The 19,445-nt window shown below is 37.4% G+C and overlaps 1 protein-coding gene across 6 annotated transcripts in view; it reads left to right on the top strand.

The window, feature by feature from the left end:
* The window catches only part of lmo7a (LIM domain 7a), a 46,236-nt gene that overhangs the window by 9,452 nt on the left and 17,339 nt on the right, over positions 1–19,445 (top strand). For 4 of the 6 annotated variants that reach the window (XM_016460901.1, XM_016460900.1, XM_016460904.1 and 1 more), the window contains exons 4-13: positions 1,656–1,762; positions 9,944–9,974; positions 10,471–10,584; positions 11,204–11,399; positions 12,882–13,122; positions 13,616–13,906; positions 14,135–14,416; positions 15,288–15,443; positions 16,848–17,579; positions 19,342–19,371. In XM_016460901.1, coding sequence (XP_016316387.1) covers positions 1,656–1,762; positions 9,944–9,974; positions 10,471–10,584; positions 11,204–11,399; positions 12,882–13,122; positions 13,616–13,906; positions 14,135–14,416; positions 15,288–15,443; positions 16,848–17,579; positions 19,342–19,371 — 2,180 coding nt within the window. The remainder of the gene's footprint in view (positions 1–1,655; positions 1,763–9,943; positions 9,975–10,470; positions 10,585–11,203; positions 11,400–12,881; positions 13,123–13,615; positions 13,907–14,134; positions 14,417–15,287; positions 15,444–16,847; positions 17,580–19,341; positions 19,372–19,445) is intronic. The other 2 variants (XM_016460905.1, XM_016460906.1) reach the window with 2 other exon arrangements.

Below are 19,445 nucleotides of genomic sequence, written 5' to 3'. Positions count from 1 at the left end.
TTATTTGCATACAGTAGTTATTAATCTTTTTGCCAAAATCCTTTTCACTAAAACGTTCATATAAATGTATGTAGTCTATTTATTTATACTTAGTAATACGTTATACATTTTTTATAAGTGTGAAATTTTAACCCAAATCCATGTACAGTATGCTAATTGTAGCAACCTTGGTTAGGCCCTTGTTCAAGGACACAAACGTTATAGATTCAGTGTCACATATAGCTGGGATTGAACCTGTAACTGTTTTGTTGTGTGAAACCTAATAACTACACCTAAATTTTATACATTTGAAGTATTCTGCTGTGGCAAGGTAATATTGTTGTAGGTAGAGGTATCTGATACACTCCAGCCAGTGATTATGTCATTGTCCCGAAGCTATCTGTGCAAAATTATTAACACCTATTAATGGTTTGATTTACATGTCCTGTTAAGGAATTGTAGGTCATTTTAAATTCCATGTAAAGGTCTGTTTGTTCCTAGCCACCTGCTCCAAGACATTTAGCATTCAGGTATTCAGGTAAACAGGTGACTAGCGGAATCTTTTCATATCTTAGATATGTTGCATAAGTCTAGGTTAAAGGTTAAGGACACTGATCAAGCTGTTGGAGTGCAAGAATTTGTTTGAGGAACAGAACGCTAAGAGACATCTTGTTGACATCCATTTTCTGTGAACTGCATTTCAGACATGCATTTGTTACCTTTAAACACAGATGAAACGTGCTTCAAAAGATACTTTGACCCTCACACAGTGTCAGGGTGAGACCTGGATTTAACAGTTTAAGCAAGGAGGTGATTCAGAAGTGCAGCTCCTCATTGCCATCTGCTAATAAGCATGTTTGCTGTTTAAATATAGACCAGAGCACCCTGTGATTATTTTAGAGCAAGCGGGAAAGCAGGAAAGGGTGGGCTGCACGCTCTGAACATCTCATCCAGATGGCTGATCGAATCTAATTGAAATGATATCACAACACAACATCAGTGCCGTGATAGTCTGCATTCATCAACATACCAGATGTGTATGTGAATGCACACACACAATCTCAAGTTTCCTTTATATTTACACATTTCCCTACCCACCCACTAAGCGATTTTAACACTTGCTCGGGGGAAATAGTTTGTCGTTTCAGTCACCTGTGTTTCATGGCAACCCGGTCTCCAAAATAATCCACCGCCCTGAAGATTCCTCAAATATTCTGCTGAGAGATTTGAGTGGCGGTTTCTAGGTGTGAAAAGGGAGAGTATGCTTGAGTTTATATGTGCACATGTAGGTTTGTGTCTGGGTTAGTCTAGAGCGAGTGAAAAGGGAGAGTGTGTGTGTGTGTGTGTGTGTGTGTGTGTGTGTGTGTGACTGCCGTGCATGTGCGGGGGAGGGGACTAGTGGCGTAGACACTCTCTGTCATGTTTTTGCACCGCCCCGAGGCCAAACTCCTGCTCTCACAGGTACTGTCACAGGTCAATCAGCAATGTCCCCGCCTTCATTCTTTGCTCTTGTGGTGTCACTTTTTATTTGCCACCTGCCCTCTTTCATCTCCTCCCACTGCTTCAGCTCACTGGACTGAACTTTGGATGCAATGATTTCTGGACTGCGTGTGCCAAAGAGTTCCCATATGACTGCTGTCTAACTCACAAGGTGGACACATATTCTCTGTCGACAGGACAACATCAGCCTCTTCTTAAAAGCCTGTGCAAAGCTTGGACTAAAAGAGGCCCAGCTTTTCCACCCTGGAGACCTTCAAGACTTATCCACACGTGTGACTGTCAAGTAAGTTTTGGTTTTCTCAACTTACAATGTTCGGTAATATGCTTGAACCTTCGCCAATGTGAAAATGGCAGTGGTTTAGCTACAACAGAATGTGTCCAACCACTGTTTATGGCTCACTGGATGGTGATTTTGGCAGATCTTATTGTCCTCTGGTCTTATATCCACATACTTTTGTAAAACAGGCTTGTATTACCAAGCCAGTTATTTAAATTCATTGTATGAGAGTCAATGCGAATGGCTATTTTTAATACATTTATGGGACGTGTTGTGGTTGTTGACATAATAGCTTTGTAACATTTATCATACAGTCGTTCCCGGCTTGTTTTGTTTGTGAAAATGAATTGAATATTAAATGAAAGTCATGAATTAGATATGCCCTTTGGTCAAGTGAAAAATGAAAGTTAGAGAAGAGCCAGTAAATGAAGCAGAGCAGAGGTGAGTCGTAATGAAACTATAATCTGATCTTAAAACAGCAGAATCACCCTCATCAGTGAAGCATAAACTCTCACTATCGCTGAATCAGAAGCTGACAGTTGACTTGTGTATGTGTAAATCCGAGATGTGTGAATTTGCCACTCACAGATTTTTATGTCATGTGCAAGCTGTAATCATGCTATATTGTTGTAGTTTCAGTGTTTTGGCTCAGCCCATACCTGTGACCAGGGTGGAAAAACATGGCATGTTGATCAACCTGTTCATATTCTCACAGGTGTGTCTTGTATGGTTGCGTCGTGAGATCTGTCAGTCCAGCTCTGACATGTTCATCACCACAATAGCACTCTGATATTTGCAAACAAAACCACTAAGTACAAGGCTATTATATTTTACAAGTCACTTAAATGAACTAGAACATGTGTGATTCAGGTTCAAAACAAAGGTTCACAAATATAATAATTCTGTCATCATTTATATACCCTTATGTCATTCCAATCCTGACTTTGTCTTCCACTGAAGAAAAAAGGAGAAATGTTGAATAATATGCTGGTTGCAGTTACAATGAATGGGAACGTTCAAGCTTTAAAAAAGGAAGTAAAGGACCATGAAATTATAATAAAAGTAGTTTGCTTGACTTGTGCGCTATTTTCATTATTCATTAGAATATTTTAAATTATTTATATTAATTATGCAAATTACACCAGTGTGTTTTATAAGAATATGTTATGTTTAGTACCAATGTAATTTGAAAGAGCTTTATATACATTTCCTGTTTTAATTTCATTTTAGTTAAAATGTCAGCTATTTTGTTGTTTTTTTGTGATTTTCATTAGTTTTATTTATTTTTTTTTTGTCTTATACTACATGCAGTTACAATGAATGGAAACTAAAGCTTCCAAGCTTCAAAAAGGAAGTAAAGGACCATAAAAATATAATAAAAGTAGTTTGCTTGACTTCCAAATAGCTGTGACTAACAGATCGGTCATTCACTGATAATCTTCTCCATCAGGGGTTTGTTAACCAGATCATTGAGTCAATGAGCTGAACTTGAAAACTGGATCAGTTCAGTTTGTAAATGAATTATTCAGACCGCTTTTATGACCTGATTCATCAGTTTCACCAAAAAGATGCATTAAAAATTGGGAAACACCACTACTCCTGTAAGCTCTTACAAATACCTGGCAGGGAAAATGTAGAATGTCAAGTTTTTCAGTGAATAACGACTTAAGTTTGGTCTGTTCCTCACATAAACTCATCATATGACCTCAGAAGATTTAGAAAGAAATACACCACTCAAGTCACAGTCTGAACCACATTAGTCAAAACTTTATAATGTTTTTTTTTTTTTTTTTTGTCATTTTGGAGCTCGGCGGCTTCAGTTCTCATTCACTTTAATAAGTTAAAAAAAAAAAGAGTTCTAATGATATTCTTCAAAAATTCAAGTTATGGGTTTTAAGGAAGAAAAACAACATGAAAATTATCATTTTTGTGTCAACTATTGAGTGGATTGTCTGCAATTGATTTTCATCTTGTTCCTGTGTTTTCTCATAGTCGATCCTTGTGAACTGCTTCATTTGACTAAGGTGTGTTCAGCTCTGGCTTGAACTAGTCAAGCACATATTATTGGTGCGTTTGGACCATTGTGACCTATCAAAGCTGTATCACGTCACATCCAAATTAGCAATGATTCAAATATGTAAAGTCAGCCTGCCCTTATTGATAAGACTGATTTGAATATGGCGAGGGAGGGCTGGAAGTTTCTGCCTGTCATGTCATTGTTACCTCAGCTGAAGTGACAGCGCCGTCAGACGCTGAGATTAAGCAAAGCGAGCCTCGCTGCGTGACGGTTACCATGCCACACCCTCACTGCCATGCCAACCGTACAGAGGCTCTGATTAAACAGGACTCATCCAATCCCTATAGGCTATAATTATAATCACTTACTCCACTTGTATATGTCTGAGGGTGTGTGTTTGTGGGTGTGTGGGAGGGTTTATCTGTGTCCACTGACAGGCATTTGTCAGAAGGGTTCCAGGGGTCCTAATTTTAGAATTGAAAGGTCACTTTTTGACACTAGACAAAGTGCAGCAGTGATATGATTCCTGACTGTTACTTTTATAGTTTGTTTTCTCCTTCATTCTCTCTGGTGTAACTTTACATCTTCAGGAACATGTTTGTGTTTACTTCATTAACTACCGTTTTGGCTTGTATTCTCTGTTGCGGGTTTGTGTAGGCTGTGCAGTTTGCATATACTAACTGTAAGCTGGTCAAGAATTAGACTCGACCCGCTCTGCACTGCAGTCCATCAGTGATATTTAAAAGTGTTTTTTACCCAACCCTTGCCAAATCATTCGAGCAAATGCCATGCATTTTGTTGAGTTCTGAAGCGATACATTGTTTGTGCCACTATCCTGTTTCAATGCTCTTTCACCAACTGCTAATACAGATGGCAGTAAACCTTCTGCAATGTGAGGGCATAATTTGTACGCTACATTAAAGTTCTCTGATCTCTCACACTGATCTGAGGTTTACAGCCCTTGTGGAGTTTGACGCCGAATGTTCGCAGTCACACAGAAGGCAACGTGAGGAGATATTGCAGCTTATTGCCGACAGGCTTGAGATAAGCAGGCCCTGCATTCATCATTACTCATCAGCCCATGAAAAGCGAGTGTCTCAGGAAACAACTCTGGGTCATCTGTCCCTCAGGCAGCCTCTTCCAGCACGACAGCTGCTCATTTCATGGCCTGTTGATGTCTGCTAATAAACACGATCAATATTTACTGACATGCTACCTAATACAACTTATTTACTTATATATATACTACCAATCAAAAGTTTGGGGTTAGTTTTATGTATATAAAAGTATAAATTCATAAAATATGATTTCTTTTAATGTATTTTTAAATGCTGTGGTTATGTGAACAAAAAGTTCATTATTCATTTGAATATTCTAAATTATTTATATAAATTCTGCAAATTACACCAGTCACTAGTGTGTTTTATAACTAAGTATTGGGTTTTTTTTAAATGCCAACATCCCTTTGTTTAGTACCAATGTAATTTGAGTTATGAGTTACATATATATTTCCTATTTTCATTTTAGTTAAAATTTTAGCAATTTCATTGTTTTTTTGTGATTTTTATTTTATAGTTTTTTATTAATTTTTTATTTTAGTTTTAGTTATTTTAGTTAACTTCAATAAACATTTTGAAATGTTGCCTTGCCTGAAATAAAATGAATGTAAGTTTTTTTTTATATATATATTTTAATCCAGTTGACAATAATTTTTTATTTAATTTTATTTCAAGTAGCATTTATTTAATTTAAACTTCTTTTTCTTGAACTGAAAAAATAGCTTAAATGATGAAAAGGATTCTGGAAAACAGTTTTCAAGTCCAACATAAGAGAGATTTTCATGACTATTTTGTCCAGGTACTAGTGGCAGATTAGTTTTTTATTAGTGTTGTGTAAATGTAGGATGTATTGAACATATAGGCATGAAGCTTCTTTGAAAATAGGAATTCTCATAGGATTGAAAATTTGTCGTGGAATGGACAAGACGTGTTGGTAGATGACAACTATGACTAGTGGTGGTTCAGAAGGTTTCATTACTTGTCACTGTAGTTGTGTGAACTTTATCTCTGCGTTTTATTATTGTCTCATCCAGTGAACGTGTTGCCGTGTTATTAGTGATTACATAAAGTTAATGATAAAGAATTATATCTCTTCCTGCATTCCAGTAGTTTATAGTGTTGTGCAGTTGATAAAACCTCACTTTTTGCCTGCAGTCAATGCTAATAATTATGGACAATCATCAGTTATTGACTTCAAGAGGAGTCATACTGTACATAGCTTCAAATAAGAGAGCCAAATTAATCATAAAAGAAATGTGATCACAAATGCTCTGGCTTCATGTCATCCTGTATCTGTTACAGCAGTAATACAGTGTGGCATTAACAATATTGTTTTTATTAACCGCCGATATCATCATCTCATGCTACAGTGCCAAACTGATTCCCAGATAAACCACGTCTCTTCTCTTAGTACATGCAGATGCTTTGTTTGAGGTTGGCTGATGTTTTTTTGTAGCTATGTTTAAGTGGAAAATTACTGAAAAAATGGATATGTTGAATGTTATGTTCCTTTTTATTAGATTTAAATATACTATCGTTCAAAAGTTTAGGGTCAGCAAATTTTTGTAAGTAAAACATTAATACTTTTATTCAGCAAGACTGAAAATGCTGTTCTTTTTCAACTTCAATTCATCACATATTTCCAAAATGTTAAGCAGAACAGCTGTTGTCAACATTGATCATAAGAAATTAGAAAAATTAGCATTTTTATCAAATAAATGTAGCCTTGGTGAGCATAGAGGACTTCAAAACATTAAAAAAGTTATACTAACCCCAAAGTTTTGAATGATGGTTTAACTCCATTTAGACCAGTAAATAAGTACTGTTGGTGCACTGTTGCATGCTGAAAGTGAAAAAGATCCACTCTGGTTTCACAGTGTTGTGAACTGTGAAGATTTTCATTATAAGAGTTATGGGAGGTTATTTTGAATGAATAGGTTATTTTCTCAATGGTGTGTGGCACTGGATGGCATCAGTGGTGTCTGTGACATGAACACTGGTACATTGTGAATTACTCAATTGTCCACACGGACAAACAAGAGCTGTGTTTGTTCGACACGCTCATCAGGCTAGTGAAAATTATATCTTTACAATGTTTACTTGTGGATTATAGCTGGTGATTCGGATAAGGATGTATCAAGTCTTTTGGGAGGCATTAAATCAATCACTGCTGATGCCTCCATTGAAATGTTTATGTTGTATCATAGGGCTGTGAGTGAAGACTTTAAAAAAAAAAAAAGTCAAGACACAAAGTAAGATTGATGCAATCTGACATGACTCACTATTAGCATTTGTTCATAAAACCAGGAACATTCTTTACCCGCTGAATGTTACTGAACTGGGCTGTGAGGTCTTAATATCCCAGCTATGCACACACACCCTCTAGTATTAGGCTTTGTAAATAAGGGGTGTTGATGTGTCATGAACCTGCCCGACCATTGTCACTGCGTCATTTTATTGTTTTGCCCAAAAGGGACTGGAAGGTCTTTACCACATTTTTATGGACATGAATCATTTCGATGTTGAAGACGGATGTTAGACTTGAAAATTCCAGAAATATGCCTTGGATATTGTGTAACTGAGGGCTGGACTTTGTCCATGTGTAAGTATTTTAGATTATGCATAGGCAATATTCTATCTCTATTATAGACTATCCTGCTTTTTCACTCACAGCATCTGTATGAGCCTCTGTGGTTTGGACATTGTTTAGAGTGAAACAGCATAGTATCATTTAGAAACTTCTATTGTGTTCTACTTTGACATGACACAATAATCATGCCAGTGTGACTTTCCCACGGACTAGTACAGCACTTGTTTATGACACTGACTGTATCTTCAGGCCCTAAAACTACCAGAAAAAAACAGCTTTTGGGAATGTAGCTTAGATTCTGAGTCCATTACACACAAATATTACAGAATGCAGCAGGTTGATGTTTTCTTTTGTGAGAATGTAACAGTGCAAGCATTATATTCTCACAAACAGTCATTATTGCAAACAACATTTTTTTTCTTTTGTCTTGGGAACAGACGGGTGATTATAAGCAATTTGACGCAGTCTTGTACTTGTTTAGACACATTAGTTCAAAGCATTTAAAGTCTGTTGTGTGAATAGAGACCCCATTGAAAAGCATTTGTCTCTGATTATGTCTGACAGTGTTTTGAGTAGAAAAAAGAGCTGTTGCAATTGGAATGTTCCAGCCACAGTTCTCTTACTAAAGGATGGAGAATTAAGAGTGGCACGAGCGGCTGTTAAACACCAGTGCCACTGCTTTTATTTTTTAACATAACTCAGTGTTAACAACTTAAAGGGGTAGTTCACCCCAAAAAGTCAATATTTGAAAGTGAATTTTTTTATAAATATACTGGCCACTCTTTTCAATATAATGAGTTAGAACAGAGGCTGTCAAGCTCCAAAATATTTTTTAAAAATGCTCCATAAAAGTTTTAGGGAAAGGGGTCCATGTGCTTTATTTGCATATCTTGCAAAGCCGAAGCCATATTTTATAGCTTTTTGCAAAGAAGAAACCAAAATGTAAGTGTTGCTGACTACTTTTATGATACATTTTATTGGTTTATGGTGTGTTTGCATTCTTTTTAATGCTTGAAAAGTACAGTCATTGTACTTGCAAGGAAAAGAGGACCAGTACAACATTTTTCAAAAAAATCTTCATCAGAATAAAGTCATATGGGTTCATGACAACATGAGAGTGAATAAATGATGACAGAATTTTAATTTTTTCGTTCTCTGTTATCAGATTGGATCAGAAATGCTGATTTCGCTGATTTAGCTTTCCCTTTCAAGATCAGTGCCTTCTCCATTAGATAATATCTTTTGATCTTTTTTTCCCCCACAGCTAATAAATAAACACCTCATATTCATGTGAACAGCTGATCACATGAAACCAAAATACACCCTTGAGGTTCTATCTTTTCTCACCCCAACAAAGAGTCCTTTGGCTTTTTCGGGGCTCATAAATTATCATTAGGTAACAAGCATTTAAGGCAGAATGTTCTTGACTTTTTGTTTTCCAGCAGCTTTGTAAATGTAGACTTTGTTCCGATGTCAGACACATACTTTTTTTACCTTTTATTGGAGCAATAAATTGTTGCTATCGGGAGCAGTGAACGCCTTCATTCAGCAAGTTGAACATGTCATACAGGTTCACCAGCTTGAAAAACACACAGGTCGCTGACTAGCATAATCGCTCTCCAACCTCTCAGCTGTTGAACACTAGCTTGTGTCATAAATCTTGCATCATGGCTGTCACAGCTAAAATGTATTGTATTGACTTTGAGAGTGTATTGTTAGTACTGTAAGAATGTGCTCTGTTGTGTCAGGATGGTATGTACCTACAGTGCAGGTCCTCCCAGTGTCATTAAATACTCTGGGCACTCCAAATACTAAAATGCACAATCCAGACATTGTATTATCTATATCTCTAGGGAAATGGATGTTATTTTGTGTTTTATATTTATGTTATTTCATGTTAAGGCATAGGCTAAAAATTGCAGGGAAAACCAAGTCAAAGTTTAGCTAGTAAACATGGGACCTCCAATTCAGAGAGCAAATGGCTGAAGTATTATATAATCTCCTTGGTCAAAACGTAGGAGAAGGAAACACACACACCCAGCAACAGGATGTCAAGGATCTTGGGTTCAAAATTCCATTGACGTTTTACATTGAGGAATTTGGTATTTTTATTGTGATCCTATTTTATCTTCACCTTGTGTGACAGTGTTCATAAAAAAAAAACCTGTCAAGGACAAGAAGGTGACATAAAAGAAGAACATACACAGTACATGTACTGTGTCTTATCATTGTTTTATTGTTTATGTGCTTGTCGCATTTCTGACAAAATATATACTGTCAATTTAGAATTAAGCTAGTTTTAGTAGGGTTATTTAGCTGTAGTTCATCTGGTTGTTTGAGTGAACATGTTTTCAGTGCATATCCTTTTGTATAGAGCTGCCGGGAACTGGCCTGATGGGATTGTGCTTTCACCTTCTAGCTCGTTCACCAGGGCACACAGAGACCCAATACATGCCCACTGTTTTTTATTGTCTTTTTCCCAGGCTGTGAGTGATTAACCAAACACCTCTTCTCCTCTACAGGCACCAGGAGAGCAGCAGGAGGCTCAAAAATGTAAGTGCTAATGCTGAGTTATTTGTGTTGCTCCTGTTTATCTCCTAATTTGTTCATTTGAAATATGCTGTGAGTTTTAGGAGTCTGGCTTCATTCCTGCAATGCTAAATAAAATTCTCACTTTGCAGCTTCCATATTGTGGTTTGTGGTTGTCTGTTTATCTCTTAAATAGCTCAGTGGCAGTATATAATAGTAACATTTCAAGAGGCTTTATCTAAAACTCAAGTACGCTGCTCAAGACACCCCTCACCTCTCTTGAGTAAGAGTAATTTGAGAAATGGCTCAAAAAGCATCTTTTAAGCAACTAAGTGTTATAAGTGTCCTAATATTTTTTTGGGCCAGGGTATATAATGGCTTTTAATCTTGCAATGTGATTTAACTAGTTTCTGTTGACATCTCAGCATGCAGCCAGGGATGAAGTAGCATTGGATTTTATCACTGAATCATATCTTTGTTGCAGTGTGTTCTAATACAGTTGTGTTGAATTGTTTCCTAGGTTCTGATCACCATATACTGGTTGGGCAGAAAGGCACATGCTGATCATTTTTATAATGGACCTTACCTAAAACTAAAGGCTTTCGAGGGATTACTTGGCAAAGCACTATATAAGGTAAGATATCTATTGACATTATGCAGTATTTGACTGTAGTATTTACTTTTAGATGTTAAATTGTAGTGCTTGAACACCGTAGATTCTTCTAGACTAGCTGACCATGTAAATCTCATTTTATATCCATTCTGGTATTTAAAATATCTTGCTAAAAATGCAGAAGACTGGTCTCATGGTTTAACTAAATATTAAGGAACAGTGAGCCAATAGCAATTAAGTGCTTTGATACTGACTTTTGCATATGGAAAAAAAAACATTTATTTGAATTTAAATAGAACTTTGCCATGCTTATTATATTATTATAGAAGTGCCATCAAAATAATTTTTGTCATTAAACCTGCTATTTCAATTTAAAACTCTGCATATTTCAGTTATTGTAGTCAGAAATAGCCGTGCAAATCTTTTTGTTAATACACATCAATGTCAGAACAGAGTTTAAATACTTCTATGTACATGATCAGCTTTAATGGCATGACTTACAATGGAAAAGACAGCAGCTTCTCATGAGCAAGACTGTGCGCACTGCACTGATGGAGGCTGTATGCTGTGTTTGTTGTTTGTTTTTCCCTTGTGCACACTGTGTGCTGGTCCCTCACGCTCACACCCTTGTGCTCAACAGACACTAGAGGATTGCACATCACTGCAGGGCAGTGTGCGAAACAGCTCTTGTAGAGACAGCTGGTACTCAGAGAAAGAAGAGCTCTTCCCACTACGAGCCGGACACAGGAGAGAAGACTCTCTAGACAGCCTCGACTCACTGGGCTCCAGAACTTACAGCACATCCTCAGACGCTACACTCAAAGGAAGCAGCGAGGGTAAGACTCCTCAGTCTCTTAAGTTTCTCTTGTGTGTTCTAACTTGACTTTGAGGCAGTCAGAGATGAGTAGTTGTATCAAAAGTGAAGTTTGGTCTTTCATTTTGTGTCTTTTTAGACAAAAAAAAAGTGAAATAAGCTGTGAAGTGCCACAGAAAATAAAAACTGTGATTGAGTTGCAGTATAGTTTATTAATTAACTCTTGCCTGTCTAAACAAGTGCTTGGTGCCCTCTAGTGGTTTATGAGTGAAACCATTTAAGGCTTTTGTCATGAGCTGACTGGGACAGTGTTTGATGGAAAGTGCAAACTTCCATCCACTCATACTCTTCTACATGGTTGCGTTTCAGTGACATTAGCAGCTTTCTACTCCGTCATGGTCTCAGGGGGCTCAATTGCAGCTCATGAGGAAGGTGTTGATGTAATTAGCAGCTGATGTAATTAGTGTTCTGGGCTTTCTACACATTCACTACAGTGAGACTTTTTTTTCTTTTTCCCCACTGACCTGTCAATGAGTCAGTCGCTTCCCACTGCCATATTTACTACATAGAAGTATGTGCATGAGTGCACTACAAAAAAAAAAGTTGTCTTGTTGTCTATATTTGGACGATGAAGACATTTTCTAAGAATTCTACCATTTAAAAGTTACAGTAAAAACAATAATTTTGTGAGATATGATTACAATGTAAAATAATTGTTTACTATTTTTAAATGTAGCTTATTCCTGTGATGGCAAAGATATGTTTTCAGCATCCATTGCTCCAGTCTTTCTCCAGTCAAAATATCATTTTGAAACCATTCTGATATTATCACAGTTGAAAATGAGTGTAATGCTTGATATTTTTGTGTAAACATGATGCTTTTTTCCCCAAGAGTATTTAATGAATAGAACGTTCACAAGGACAGCATTTATTTGAAATATAATTTCCTTTTATCAGTTTAATGCATCTTTGCTATAAAAAAAAAAGTAATGATATCTTCGAGAAGAAAAAAAAAATCTTACAGAGCCCAAACTTTTCAATGGTAGTGTCTTATAATTATATGAATTACTGTAAGCTTATTTTCTTACCCCATTGGTAAATAGATTTTTCTTGCTTTAAGAAAAATATAATGAAATTTGGTGAGATTTCTGTGTAAAATAGATTCTGATGAAGAAAAATCTTGTTTGCACTGTGTACTTTGTCTAGATCAAATTTTGTCATCACAAAAATAGTAAAACGTGCATTCAGCTACATTGTGTGGACTGTCCAACAGTCCCCAGAAAAACAACTTCATAAATACACTAAAAGAAAATCTGAAAATTCAAAAAAGTATTCCATTACATTCTGTAAGTGTTAGGTTTAGGGTTATGGGTTAGAAAATATTAGTTCAGTATAAAAACTATAAAAGTCAATGGAAAGTCCCCACCAGAACAGAAAAACAATCATGGGTGCATGTGCGTGTGTTTATAGCTCACACTCCTGGGTGTCTGTGCTGTTTCTCTAGGTTGTGGCAGTGACCCTGAAGCAGATCTGAGCTTCATGATGTCAGAAAATAAAGAATACCGCCGTTCACTGGTCGTTGCACCTAAGACCACCACTCAGTACAATCAGTTCCTGCCATCAAAGGACAAGCAGTCAGGCTACGTTCCAGCACCATTACGCAAGAAACGTGCCGAGCGAAATGACGACAACAGAAGAAGCTGGGCTAGCCCTATGTACACAGAAGATGATGGCACTTTTACAAGGTAATGCAAGTCTACACTTTACAGATCATAGGGGATTTTCAGTGGACGGCATATATTCACCTACTCTGGCGCAAAGTGACCAATGATATGTGATGTTATCCGGAACATGTTTTCTGCAAGAAAAATGTTTCCTGCAAGTTTGGTCTTTCTCTAAGGAGGCCTTAGGATAGAAAATTCACAAGTTTCTATCCTAGACAGCAATGAAATTAAAATGAGAGTAAAAACTTTCTTTAGTCTCCAGCTTCCCAGATTTTTCTCCAGAGAAAAAAAAGAATCTTAAATCCTCTTGAATCTTAAAAGAACTCAACAATGTCTCACATTGTGCTCTGAAATCTGCAATCAAAAGATTTGAATGTGAACTTTTGGTCATTCACTTTTTTTAGATTCATTATCATTACATGCCTCCTTTGTTGGTTTGTCTTTGCCGGTGCTTATTTTTCCCACTATATCTTGGCATTGTGCTTTTGTGACCATCACTGCCGGTCCGTCCCAGTCATGAGAGGGCAGGTTCAGACCCTTCATCTATCACCGGGTTGAAATCCCAGACAGCCGTTCGCCCGTCTTTGGCCTATCAGTATGAGAGCAGTGATTCGGATGCAGACCGACCGGATCCCGACGTGGTTCTAGATGACCTCGCTAGCCGTAGATTTCACAGCCCCTCCCCTGTCGCTCTGACCAACTTTGCCTTACCCATGAGCCACCTGGAGACAACTGCTGTCCCGTGTACTACCAGGTCACAGGTGGCTGTCAGTAATGTGTCCCGGCAGACACTGACCCATCTCAGGTCAGAACTGGCATCAGTTTGCCATTTTATCAGTGCTAACTGTGGGATTTCTTCATTGCTGTGATGTCTTTATTTCGCTTGATTTTCAACCTATAGTGTGGACTTTTTTGAAACATTTTGTTTTCAGTGTTTGCTTTTTATTTGGTTTGCTGTGCTTGTTAATCATGGATGGTTTGATGTGCATTGATCACTGGCGGTATGTAACAAAAATGGCTGTCTTTTGAGCAGCAGTCAGTCACAGCCTCTTCAGAGGACTTACAGGAGACCTGTATCGGCTGGTGTCTGCGTTTATGATGACTCTGAGGAAGAGGATGACGAGTTTGGCTATGCCGATCCTGTTCAAGATGATATTTATGCCCGTAAAGTAGGCCTGATGCCTCAACCGTCTGTAACAGTGCCTTTTGATAAATTTCTGCCCAAGTTCTGGACACCTGAGGAGGATGCACACGTGAAGAAGATCAAACTGGGCTCCCAGCGCCGGCCTTGGTACAGGAAGATGCAAGGATTCAGGTCTGTCCAGTACTGAGGCAAAAAAAAAGAGAAAAACATACTGTAAAGAATTAAAATGAGTAAAACTTTGAAAACTCCAGGAATACTTCATTTTTCAAGATATGCATGATATATCAGATGAGCAGAAGGGGAGGGAATCAGTCATGATTCTGCTTCTTGCCAGAGATTCAGATTCTCTGGTTCGTAATGTTTCTGTTCACAATATTTCATAATTTTGAGGAAAAAAGAATGAAAACTATTTTGACAATGACAATTCTTACTGCATTCACTCCAGTAAGAAGCTGTTGCCAACTTATAAGAGTTTCAGATATCAACAGGACATTAAAATCAAAATAAATAACATCTTCATATTTATTATAATTGGCAACTGTTCATGAAAATCATTTGGACATTAAAATGTTTTTTTTATTGCAGTTACAAAGTTTTTATGAAATCTAAATAAGAACTTGTTCTCAATACCTAGCCCTCTCGATCAGTCCATTAATGTTCAGATATTCATTTCTAACACACCGTAAAGACATGTCTGGCAATACACTGACTCCAAAAGAGTACAGTATTTGGCCACTTAGGTCACACTTAAATGTGGTTACAAACAAATGATGGTAGACCTGTTATTTGGACGTGTTCTACAAAATCGACCAACGATTAAGTGTCCAAATTTTGTATTAGGTTTTGCTCATACTTTCATATAGTTTTAAGTGTGGCTTAAATGTCCAAATACTTTTGGTGCACTGTAAACCCTCAGGTTTCTTTTTGGCTTATTTACTTTATCACTAAGGCTTCTCTGTTACCTCTCTGTCTTCTTTGTGGTGATGGTTGCTAACCTTTCTCCTCTGTCTTTCTCTGTGCTCTTTTACCTCACATTTTCCAGCCACAAGAAGTCAGGTTCATCCTCTGAAGAATCAGACGGTGACGTCAACCCCTGGCTCTCTGTACCTACTTTCTCCCGCACTCAATCTGAACCCCCTCCCTCTCACTCCCATGCACCTGAAGGCCTCGCTCAGTCCAGCCTCACTTCCCCACTCAGGTCCTTATCACAGCCCCATATGCATTAGGACTGGACATCTACTCACTTCCCCCAATCAGCTTCTTCTCATGTTCTAATAAATGTATGAACTGGTGCTTACTAACATGTAGTGTTTTTTTATTCGAAATTATCATCATGAATGTTAGTGATCTCACCAAACAAGTGCATTTGTATCCAAATGGAAATGGTCAGAATTGTCAGCATAGTATCAATATTCACATAATTCAGGGATGTTAAAATGACAGTTCACCCAAAAACATGAATCTTTATGCAGCTCTTTTCCAACAACATTGTTCATAGTAATGAAAGTGGTTCATGCAACTCATTACAAGTGAAGCCCATGGTTTGTGTGAGAAGAGGACAAAGCTATCCAATAAGGCCCTCCATTAAGATATTCCTTCAAAAATAATTGAGACTATATAATATAATGAGTCAGTGAGTTGAATTTGAGAACCGGATCAGTGAATGTGTCAATTTTCTTTGAGTCTTTTCAGTGAACACAGCTGATTCAGTTTAGAAATCTGATTGATCAATTGCTTTACAAACACACTGATGATCTGGTTACAGCAGCTCTTGAATGATTTGCCACAGCTGACTTGAAGGGGAAGATTATCAGTGAATAATGACTTAAATTTCTGTCTTTTCCTTACACAAAGCTATAATATGGCTTCAGAAGATGTGAAATATTACGAATGCATTGTATGGACCAAATTTATAGCTCTATTTTGGTGAATTTTTGGAGCTTCAAGGCCCATTCACACCAAAAACGATAACTATGTATAATAAGTATTATATTAGCATCAACACCAACACATAATAAGATTATGTTTATTATAAGTATAGTTACATCGTCTGCCACTTTAAATGCTCATACACTTTAAAGCCAGATGGATTTTGATTGGCTCTCAATGTTTTTATCTTTCATTAACTGGAAAAAAATATAGTTCTGAATGTGATTTCAATAATTTTGTCCCCTTGTGTCGTTATCATTATAGTTGTGGTGTGGACTTCACTATTCTCAAGAAATTAGAGCAATTATTAAAACTTTATTGTTATCGTTGTAGTTATCATGCTTTGTGTGAACCAGCCTTAAAAATCGTGGTCGCTATGAACTGTTGTGTGGCCTGGGTCAAGATTCTTAAAAATACTTACTGTTCTTGTATTTAACTTTTAGTAAATATAACTTCTTAGTATTTTGTGGCAGAGTGCTCACACTGCTGTTTATCCAAAAATCCAGAACAAATAGAGACCGAATAATGCTGCTGTTACTTATATATCACATGGTTAGTTGCATCCTCCTGCATGCACTACTCTTGCTTATTGATTCTTACACTTGCATTCTCCTACTGTCCCTTGCATGTTCTGAATCCTTTCTTTGCTCTTTTCTCCTTTCATTCACCACAGTTGTCAAATACAACCTCTCACAGTTGCTCAGCAGACTGCTGGGCTGCATAATTTAAAGCCCCCTGATTTTTGGCCCAGACCGGATCCCGCCTCTGGCCCCAGACTCATAAAATGTGAAAAGCGTCCCCTCCTTGGGCGTGAACACCCTAACGACCCATACAACGTTTCTGCCGACATCCTGCCTGATTTGGAAAATGACGATATGTTCACACGTCGTACAAAAACCTTCCACTCAAGCAATGACCTGGCCAAATTGAAGTATGGTAACTTCCTGTTGTCTCGCCGCAGATCGAAGGCCGACGTCATGGTGGTAATTCAGCCCCGCCACGAAAGTGAACCCATTTATCCTGACATTGAAAAAGACGATGTGGTTTTTCGAAGGGCTCAACAGCAAATCAGTCATCGCCCTCTGTCTGGGGCCGCTGATAACTACCACCCTGTTCCTATTCCAGAGGCATGGGCTTTGCCACCAAAACAGCAGGCCAAGCTGATGTGTGACCCAGTTGAACCCAGACAGCACCAACCCAAACCAGAGATTAAACACGGAGCAGAACAGCACCTGAAGGCAGATGATATGCTACTTAGGAAGCTAAGAGCTTTAAATACCCAAGGAAAGATGGAAAGGGAAGCTCCTGGTGTTTCTTTATCTTGCAGTGAGGAAGATATGCAGAAATGGCAAGCCATCAGAGAGGCCAGCCGTGTGCGATACCGGAAGAGGCTGATGGTGGAGAGGTTAGGTTTCTAAGCCTGCAGAAATGCCTGTGTGTGCTTGTCATCGTGATCTCAGCTGCGGTGTACTTTTCCCATTCTCATGTTAACTATGATCTGATACTGGCAATGGCAGATGTTTGTGAGTTTAATATGGGTGTGAGTTTGATTGCATGAGACCTGCCACTTGATGAATAATTGTAACAGGTAGATATTTGGATTTTCTCTTGAATTATTTTGGACTGGCTTCCAAATTTGAACTTCTTTTTGGTTTGTGCAGTTTGTGCATGAAGTCTTGATGTCAAAATGGTTCTCAGCCTTGAAATTTGATCCATGCTGTGTTTTACCCACCCTATTTTTAACATAAGAGCGGGTACAGCCATTTTTAATTTGAATGTGCAATGGCATCAGTCCCTTACAGTAATTTTAACTGTACAAAAACAATACTTTATACTCCTTGATGTTGCAAACTGGTATTTGTTATATTAATTTAATTTATTTGTGTAATCATAAATACACTGGTTTGTAGTACAAATAATTTTGCAGTTTTATGCAGTTTATTATTATTCTAGTTATTTACCTATAGCAGCTAAGTGAAAGGTGGGTAAATGGTTTATTTATTTGATCTATAACTTTGTTTACTTTATTTAATTATAAAAAAGCATTTTATTGATTTTTAGCATTTATTTATCTATTAACATAATTGCATTAGGATGCATAAACCTTTTTACAGGAACACCAAGGAAAGTGATTTTTGCCATACAGATAGACCTTTTTTGTCTTCGCAGAGACTGACCAATTGCCTGTGAATTGCATTTTGTTTGTGTTTAATAAAAAGACAGATTCTGGTGACAAATACATATAAGAAACTGATACATCATGTACAAACTCCATTGCTGTGGCTTTCGTTTAAGTAAAAGCTCCTAACAGGCTTTATAAGGTGCTAGTGTATCCAGCTATGCTGTGGTGGAATTTTAAAACCTGAGCAATGTCTGTAAATAATCCAGTCAGACACATTCACTCTTTATGAGGTAGCTTACAATGCGCTTTAGCTCCAAATTCCCCACACCCTTGTGATCCTGTGAAAGCTGGAACTTACACTTATGTGACCATGGAAACACACCTAGCACTTGAACCCCAAGTACAACATTTCATTTGATCAGAGTCCATGTAATGTCGGGGCATTAAAAAGAGCAACCACACTGGGATTGGTGGGGAATTCTACAAGTTTCCAATGATGTCATTCCACCTTAAAATGTACCTAAACCAAGTTACAACTGACACTTAATATTATGTTTGCACATTTTAAATGTCAGACAGCTCGGTCTGTAATCAGAGAATTAACTGAATGTTGAAGCATGACTGTGTGTACTGTAAAAAAAAAAAAAAAAACAGCTCATATAATAGCTGGAGTGGTGTAACTAAGCTCTTGACTACCGTTTAAAAGTTTGGGATCCGTGAAAATGTTTTTGAAGAAATTAATACTTTTATTCAGCAAGGTTGCATTAAATTGATCAAAAGTGACAGAAAAGACATTTAAAATGTCTTCATTGTGAAAATTCAGCTTTGTCATCAGAGGAATAAATTACATTTGAAATATATTAACATTGAGTCAGTTATTTTAAATTGCATCAAATTTTACACTTTTGCTCTTTTTATTGTATTTTGATCAAATAAATGCAGACTTGGTGAGCATACAACACTTTATTGGTCAGTCAATAAAAACTGTCAATCATCACACCAATATATGACTATGTTGTTGTTGTGGTTCTCTTTGGTTCCCTAGACTGCTCCAGAAAAGCTCTGGTAGTGAAGGGTGAGTTGTGGCCTTGTGCAGTCACAGCTCATTTTTGTGTGTGTGTGTGTGTGTGTGTGTGTGTGTGTGTGTGT

The sequence above is a fragment of the Sinocyclocheilus anshuiensis genome, unplaced genomic scaffold, assembly GCF_001515605.1.
Source record: "Sinocyclocheilus anshuiensis isolate Anshui unplaced genomic scaffold, SAMN03320099.WGS_v1.1 scaffold136, whole genome shotgun sequence".
NCBI lineage: Eukaryota > Metazoa > Chordata > Actinopteri > Cypriniformes > Cyprinidae > Sinocyclocheilus > Sinocyclocheilus anshuiensis.
Note: the sequence above shows the minus strand (reverse complement) of the source record. Positions and strands in the feature narration are given on the sequence as shown.